Consider the following 8,669-nt stretch of genomic DNA (forward strand, 5'->3'; position numbering starts at 1 on the left):
ACATGTTGAATATTCTTTAGAATTTTGTTGTGTGGTTTTTAGTCTTGAAGAACATTGGCTCAATGCATTTTATTGTAACTATTATTGTTAGTGATAATACAATTGAGTCTAGATTTTAGAGTGTGGATTTTTTCCAAAAGGGGTTTCCCATGTATATATGGTGTTGTGAGTTTATATATTTAAATTCAATTTTACACGTGATATTTTGTAATAGTTTAAGGTTTTCTAGGGATTTTTTTGCATCATCTTCCTATTAGATTTAACATAGATAAAAGTGTCAATTCATTGTCGGCTTCCTTTTAAATTGGAGAGAACAACTACATAAGCTAGGAAGAGAAGGGATGCCAAAGAAAATGCAAAGATTGTAAAGCTAGAGAATAGAGGTGATGGCATACAAAATTATGAGGTGGTATAAGACATAGATGGATGCATAAAGGAAAGGGAGAGGGTGAAGGCCAATAAAAATATCAAATATTTAACTATTAATTTAGAAGATATAAATAAGTTTTTTGTTACAATCTAACAATGTGTTTTTAGAGCGGAGAGCCTCTAAGCCATTGGATGTTAGAGGGAGGACTCTCTTACATCAAATTGTCATTTTGATTTAATGTTTATTGTGTAATTGATAATTATTTCTTTCTAATATTACTTTGAGGATTCTTGAAGTATGTATTTGTTGAGTCAAACTCATTGGTCCATATTTCATGAGTAGTTGTTCAAAAGCCCATCTCTCATGAGAATGAATGGAACACTTAGCACTCATTACATCTAGGTGACACTCACATAGGTGAATCATTGGGCCTTCCTACAAGGCCCCCCAGATCAACACAATTCCAAATCAAGTGTGCTTATTCATAGAGCTTTCTCCAAGGTTGAGTCCACATAGCTTTCTATTCCATTTGTAATACCTTCAACAAGTGTTGTGCCTTAAAAACCATTCATTATAGAGACCATTAGCTCATTTATTGATAAATAGATGATATTTTTGATAGTAGGTCAAATTGTTTAATATAGCTATCCAAATTGAACTATGAGTTTTACAGTCAAAATTATTGACCAATGTTTCAAGAGTAATCGTTTACAAGAACCCATCTCACATGAGAATGAATGGAACACTTAGCACTCATTTCATATAGGTGATGTTCATAGAGTAGAAGAATTCACTTAGCACTCATCATATCTAAGTGGTGTTGATGAAGGGTGCTCCCCTTAATACCACAACTCACAACAGAAATAGAGAAACAACACAAATTGAGAGAAGAAAATTTGGGCTTCTTATTATCGTCGCAAATGTGGAATTATAGAATTACAATATGAAAACCCACACAGGCACCTTCCTTACATCAGTTTGCAAGACAAAGCCACAACCATCACCCAAAATTGCCCTAGATAATCTATAGGCCTTCCTTATAAAAGCAATTTTTACTACCCAGGAAGGTTCTAGACACTAAACCCTAGCCCTTGAGGCCAACCAACCTCATATTATGTCATTTTATTATACTTTATTACATAGGATCACTCAAAACAAATTACAAACTATATTTTTGAATGGGTCCACTTAAGGAGACCATAACTAGTAAAACCTTGGCCTAACCAGCTATTATAATCCCATTTTGGAATCCTTGGGTAAAGAGCTACATTAGTTGATCACACATACATCCATTAGTCAAGGTTTTGCCTCATTTTTGGGCCATTTAGGCCTTCATCGATGAACCTGAAGTTTGGATAGCCAAAAATCATGCCAAAAATCTATAATAAATGCACTAGAATACATATGATATGACAATAAAACTCATTTGCCAGACTGATGTGTCCAAGATGAACCCTCACATATAAGATTAGAACAATTTGAGCACATAATACCAACTTACTAAAATTAGCAAGCTCCCATAAATGACAACTACACACATGAATAGCTCATATTGGAAACACAAAATTGAAAAACTAGAAGTAGAAATATTTTGGTTGATGCAAGATTTCCTTTACACCTAGGAAGCTCCTGCATTAGGTGCTCATAGAAGAAGCATCACTTGGACCTTCACCACATGAAATCTTCCAAAAATTGAAAGTGCAATGCAAATGTTGTACCACCTCATCAAAAGATAGTTGGAATAATAATATGGTGAAAATAAACAATCTTGCTATATTTAGCACATGTTGCAACTGCCATAAAGCATACAAGGTTATGTTAAGGGTCTAAGATCTCATATAATAAGACCAAAAAATATAAATAACCCAAGGAAGTTTAAGATTAATAGGTAAACAAGTCTTAAAGTATAATTAATTAGAAAAAGTATCAATTTACACCAACAACAACTAATGACTACTTGTGGTTAAGACCCTATTATTGAGACAAGGAGTCTCAAGATGAAAAAAAAATAAAGACCATTTCCTACTTGTAGAATTGTCATTATGACATAATATTTATCTTGTATTTTGACCCCAAAATAAAGAAACTGATCATATATGATTTCATGCCCAACCTTTTTCCTTTTCGAATATCATTTCTATTTTTATTGGTTTTCAATCTTGCCATTTTCTAGCCAATAAACTCAATCCCTGATTAAACTTAATTAAGCTCTAAAAACAAATTAATTTTAACAAATTTTGATCATTATTTAAAGTAAGGGTACCACATTCTCATTATTGGAAGAGTAGACCCTCGTGTGGGTCCTCTCAAATTCTTGTAATTCTTTGAAGGGGGTTCACATTCTCATTATTGGAAGAGGTATTGGCCCATGGTGTGGGTCCTCTCCCTTACACAAAACATTTGGTGAATAACAACAAACAAAGAGGCCTATGACATCGTACAGTCATGACAAAAGAGCATTAAAAGTTGTGATTTATAGAAAAAAATGGAGGCATCCCTAGAGGTAAAGATAACCAATGATAGGAACTTTAATAGTTTTCTATACGATGTTTTACATAGGTTGTTCACGTACTCTACTTGTAAACCCTAATGTGAGCCTTTCTCACTCTTTACGCTATGCGCCGCTCAAACAGTTTGGTTGTCAAGAATAAGAAATTGAACTCCTGCCCTTATATAAAACATGTTTTTAGCTTGGTTGTACGATAAAAACACAATTATTTTAGCTAAAATGTACACAATCCGACTTGGAAGAGAATGTGGGTATCATCTACATTGATAAACTCAATATATTCCATGTGAATTTTGGGAAGCACGCAGTACCTAAGTTGCACATATTCTCCCTACACTTGAAAAGTTGCAGTGAGCCATGTGCAGTGCATAGTTTGAATGGATAATATGAAGGCCACTCTTTTCATATTTGTACTGTAATTACTTAGGCATTTACTACCATATTTTCAAGCAAGAAAAAGATTTCATCTTGAGAATGGCTGTTCCTTGTGATCTGGATGAAGCCTCTGCACCCCAAAAGCTCGGTTTTCAAATGCAAGCAGCCCTTTTGCATGTACAATGGACGTACTCTATCTTCTGGCAGATTTCTCAAGATGGGTCAGATTTTTTATCATTTTTTCTTCAGTTTTTTGTTGTGTCCAATGATTTGTTTTAAGAGAGAATGGCTTTGAATCACAGTGCTTGGTCTTCAGGTTGCTGGTTTGGAGAAATGGGTGTTACAATGGGGATGTAAATAGAAGAAACGTGGATTCCACAAGGTCACATGAGGAGGTTTGTGGTATGAGAAGTGTGCAATTGAGAGAACTGTTCGAGTCCTTGTCTGGTAGAGAGAGTAAAAGTGAAGTTGCTTCAATGGTGACTCCAGAGGATCTTACAGATGCCGAGTGGTTCTACTTGCTCAGCATGTCTTACGAGCTCAAGCCTTCCATGGGGTAGTTGCCTTTTGCTATATCTATTTCATTGTGTTTAGCCACACCTAGTTAATATTCATATTGTTTCGAGAAACTAGATTGATTGTGTTGGAAACATCTTTTCATTGCTGCAACATGAAATCCATAACTTCTTAAAAAGACCTGGGCTGCCATGGCCATGAAATGTCTTAAGGATTTTGCTGCACACTTTTATTATGTGCTAGAGATGAATTCTATATATGCATTCTTTCCTGCCTAATATATGCAGTATTTCAATTTTCTGCTTCTCTTCCATTTTTGTTACACATTAAAACGTTCTTATAATGAAAGAAAATGGTACATCAATTCTGTATGAAATATGGCTATCTTAGGATGCATCAAGAAGATACTTCTTAGGATGCATCAATATGTAAGCTATCTTCTTGCACGTAGCTCAAGATAATTATTATATCAGTACATCCTAAAAGTTAGACAACTGTTTGTATGAATCTATTATTCAATTCCTAATTTGTTGTCTAATTTTTCTTGAAGGTTATGCTAGTGTTTTAGAATGTGCATTATTTTATTTTTTAGTTTTCTGTTCTCTCTTTTGTTATACTCCCTTAAAATGTCCTAAAATTTCCATTGTAAAAATAATGATAAACTAGTCTGATGTGGGAATGGCTATCCAGCCTCTAAAATGTACTATATTATAAATTTTCTTCATGTACCATAATAAATATATAAATTACTTATACATTAGTACATCCTAAGAACTGAACTTCCTAGATATAAACTTACAGTTCTATTCCAAATTTGACCTAAACGCAAAATTCTAGTACTGCTTATCTGGTAATGCGTGAAAACAAAAAGCAGATCAACGGTAGAGCAGCTTACCTGCCAAAGAATTTAGATAAATTCCTAACCTTAGAGCAAAGAATTTTATCAAGTCACGGGAAAATGAGGGTTCAAGATGATTTTACTTCTAATTTGATCTTTTTTTTACTGAAAAATGTTTTATGGCGTATCACATTATGATTTACTGACTTCTTATTGATATTTCATGTTCTAAATTTGTACTACAGCTTTAGCTTAGGTTCATTGCATATGGTAGCATAATGAACATTTAGAGTTTGTTGTGCCATTACATTGATAGAGCTGAGCTGTCCTTGTAGGAGTAGGTGATTTGGAGGTTCAATTATTGAACAATAGTAGAATAAGATTTGAATTCACCCACTCTTAAGAAAATAGCTTTTATGATAGTGTGGAAAAAATATCAAGGTATTTAATTTATCGTGACAAAACAAATAACAAGAGTACAAGAAATCATATGGCTGTGTTTAGTTTCTTATCAATTTTTCATATCATATTCTATTATTCATCATCAGAAACTACTATTCATCATCATAAACAGATAGCGATAGCGATAATGTAGAAAAATACTATTGTATTCTCTTGCCACCTATTTCAATTTTTCATTTAAAAAAAAGAATGATTAAAAACTTAATGCAATTAAATACAAAAATAATATTAGATAGAAATTCTATTTATCAGAAAGACAATTTTACAGATTTTCTTGACTATTCATTATTCCTCAATTTGTAAATAGTTGAATCCAAAGAAATATTTTCTTGCAAGACCATTTTTATGGAAAAGTTTGTAGACAGTTGAATTCAGAAATATTTTCTCGCAATCAATCATAGATTATAGAAATCTAGTAAGTCTAACCTTGTGATATTGCTATTAGGATTTAACTGTGTGATATTGCTAGTAAGTCTAATCTTGTTCTTGATACGAAGATAAAGGTTCTATCACTAGATTGCAGCCTCAGAATCACTCAAAAAACTGTCATTTATTAATTAGTTGAAAAATGTAATTACTAATGACCTGTATTTTAAATTCAATAAAACATAGATAATTATTGATCAGTCAATTTAGTCTCCTAATACACACAACCAATTCTACCAAAATCATTACTAATTTAAAATAAATTATAATAAAAATCACAGCAAATTCATAGATTTTTCTCAATTCAGTCTCACATAAGAATCAAGATTACCTAGTCCAGTATAATCATGATTTCCCATTAACTAGAACCTGAGATTAATCGATTTATATATTGCTCATGTTTTGTTTAGATTACCTGGTTTAGCACTAGAAACAAGGAGTCCAGTGTGGTTGAATAATCCTAGCGAAGCAGATAGCAAAACATTCAAGCGAAATCTTCTGGCCAAGGTATGCTCAAAACTGTTCCCAAATCAAACCCCAGAATTCTAAACATTTCAAATTTATTCATCGTTCAATTTATAGAATTCTATTTTTTTTGAAATGATTCATGGTTCAATTTATGTTTTAACTAGTCGCAAGGCTTGAAAACAGCTGACCTGTTAAGATAAATAATCAGCTGAAAGGTCTAAGAACTAGACGCTGACAAGCTGTCACATAAAGCAAATAACAACAATTAGACTCTAAAACTAAGAAATTGTTGAAGCTGCCCGGAGCATTTTATTTCACCTCCCTGTAGCTGCAAAAACTGATACTTGATCTCATCTAACTGTCTGATATCGTGCTCCATCTTTAAGCTTAATCTTCAACTGCTAACATAGAAAAACTACATGTCTGATTCTAAATTTTTTGAAATGATTCATCGTTCAAATTATAGGATTCTAAATTTTTTTAACTGAAACCAATCTGTTTTTTATGCAACTACTGGCAAAAATGTGGACCAAAACTGGAATCTTCAGAGCTCTGGAATCAAGGTACGTGGGATTTGACACAGAGTGTTTGTAAGTACTAATTCAAACCAATAAAAAGACGACATAGTTTCACGAGCTAAGAAATTTTTTTTTCGCAGACTGTCGTATGCTTTCCCTTCGCTGACGGCGTACTAGAATTTGGCATTACACAACAGGTTTTATTTTGTTTTATCTATAAGAACCTTCTGATATTAACTTGGGTAATTTTTAATTTTTTTCAGGTTGATTCTAAATAATTTGTTTATATGTTAACAGGTGCAAGAAGATCCAGATCTTACAGAACAAATTTCAAGCTTTTTCATCGATGTTTTATAGGGATTGGAAGGTTGCATTGTCATAAATGTCAATTGCCCATCGCTAAGAACACTGCTATAATATTTTGTACTGTAATTGTTCATTATTTTTCACTGCTATAACATGATGTGCTGCAAATGTTTCATAATTTTTGAAATGAGATTTCACTGTACTGCAAAGTTCATAACTTTTATTTGTTTTACTGACTATCCGTGAATCTGAAAACTATTATTTTGACCACCGGAATCTTGAATAAGTCTGGTAAATAAGGATCACGTGAATGTTATGAAAAACATTTATTCAGTCAGTGAAATTCCCAAAAACAGACCCTCTCTGAATCTACAATGATGGCTTTAAAACAGACCCTCGAAATTCGTGAGAAGGTACCGCATTGACAATTGTCCTTCATTTTGTTGTTTTTCCCTTTCACGTCTGGCATACACCTTGTTTTATTTTCACTGCTTTATATTTGGGAGGACATGTTTTGTTTCTGAAGTACCTAGGCAATTTTGTTTTTGTTTTACAAGGAATCTTTTCTCAGCCTAAAGGATTTATTTCCATTTTTTGTTGGTATGAGTTGTGGTAGGGTATAATAAAAATATTATATTTTTAGTTTAATGTTGTAGAGGTTACGAGTTCAAATCTTATTATAAAATAAAGGTTTATTAATAAGTTTCACATTTAATCATAGTTGTTCATATGTGTCCCAATCAGTTAGAATTCGTAGACTTTAATTGGAGGAATTGTGCACTATTTTTAGCAGCTATAGCGCACAACTATTAGGCATTTGTGGATAAATATCATCATTTTTTTAAAGTGGTTATAGTGCAAAGTTATTGGACATCTTTAAGCAGGTAGTAGATGACCTTTATGTGCATAACACATTTCACAGTGTGGGACATGACTACTCATAAGTCAAAACAATATATAACAACTATTAGTGCTCTTCCCTACATCTTTTGCTTCATTGCACCTTTTTTTCCCTACATCTCTTTCTATGAAATGCCAAATTATTTTCAAAGCGAGTGACATATTAATTATTTTTAAATTCATTTCAAGCGTAATTTTCTTTTTTCTTATAATTTTGAAGTCTACTTAAGAAGATACAGATGGTTTTGTAGAAAATTATAATGTTTTTAAATTTTTTTTTTGATCCTCACTTAAATGTTTAATTTTGTATTAAACTTCTCATGTCATTGGATGCTAAAGTAACATCATTTAAATAAAATAATGTGTGTTTACCTCTACAATATTTGGAATTACTTTATCTATTGTAGCATACTCCTTTTAATTTATTTCATATGATTATCCTTTATACCAAATGAAATTAAGTGGGCATCTCTTGCTTAGAAATTAAGGGCATGTATCACCCAAGAAAGTTAGCACCCATAATTGGATGTTGTATTAAGACCTAGTAGACCCCATTTTGGTGATTTTAAGGTCCAAGGTCAGTTATGCTTGATCCTGGAAACATGTTCTTCCCCCCATGGTATCTTTTCACCTATACCTACACTATGCCCATATTATGGTCCATTCTCCAAGGTACATAAATGACATCCTATCTGAGAGAATTAGGGTCCGTATTTGAACCAAGGTCCTATATTAGGGTTTTTTTTGAAAAATGTATTACTATGGTCAGCTTGGACAATTCTTGAATTTGAAATGATGGATTAAGTATAAAAACTCCACATCTCTCTTCATTTTGAGATCCATTTTCATATGCAAGCATTTACCATCAAGTTTTCAAGCAATCAATATCAATTAAGCAATCATATTCAAGATTTGAAAGCCAACACCCAAGATCAAGTTTCTCCATGTCTCCAATTCTTCAAGATCATTCAAGTGAAAGGT

The 8,669-nt window shown here is 32.6% G+C and overlaps 1 protein-coding gene across 1 annotated transcript; it reads left to right on the forward strand.

The window, feature by feature from the left end:
* Positions 1-2,996: 2,996 nt before the first annotated feature.
* On the forward strand, positions 2,997-7,058 carry LOC149563334 (truncated basic helix-loop-helix protein A-like). Its single transcript, XM_089824000.1, has 6 exons — positions 2,997-3,475; positions 3,571-3,810; positions 5,907-6,003; positions 6,513-6,527; positions 6,623-6,679; positions 6,780-7,058. Exons 1-6 carry the CDS (start codon positions 3,354-3,356, stop codon positions 6,837-6,839), a joined length of 591 nt encoding a protein of 196 aa, XP_089680126.1. The 5' UTR covers positions 2,997-3,353; the 3' UTR covers positions 6,840-7,058.
* The last annotated feature ends 1,611 nt before the right edge of the window (positions 7,059-8,669 follow it).

This window comes from Cupressus sempervirens, chromosome 4 (genome assembly GCF_028749045.1).
Source record: "Cupressus sempervirens isolate cs-2001-9-10 chromosome 4, ASM2874904v1, whole genome shotgun sequence".
In the NCBI taxonomy this organism is placed as follows: Eukaryota; Viridiplantae; Streptophyta; class Pinopsida; order Cupressales; family Cupressaceae; genus Cupressus; species Cupressus sempervirens.

Bases quoted from the DNA above. Each gene is read 5' to 3' on its own strand.
- LOC149563334 (XM_089824000.1), top strand. From the start codon at position 3,354: ATGGCTGTTCCTTGTGATCTGGATGAAGCCTCTGCACCCCAAAAGCTC. The intron at 3,476-3,570 runs GTCAGATTTTTT...CTTGGTCTTCAG, and splicing joins TGGCAGATTTCTCAAGATGG to GTTGCTGGTTTGGAGAAATG. The intron at 3,811-5,906 runs GTAGTTGCCTTT...TGTTTTGTTTAG, and splicing joins GAGCTCAAGCCTTCCATGGG to ATTACCTGGTTTAGCACTAG.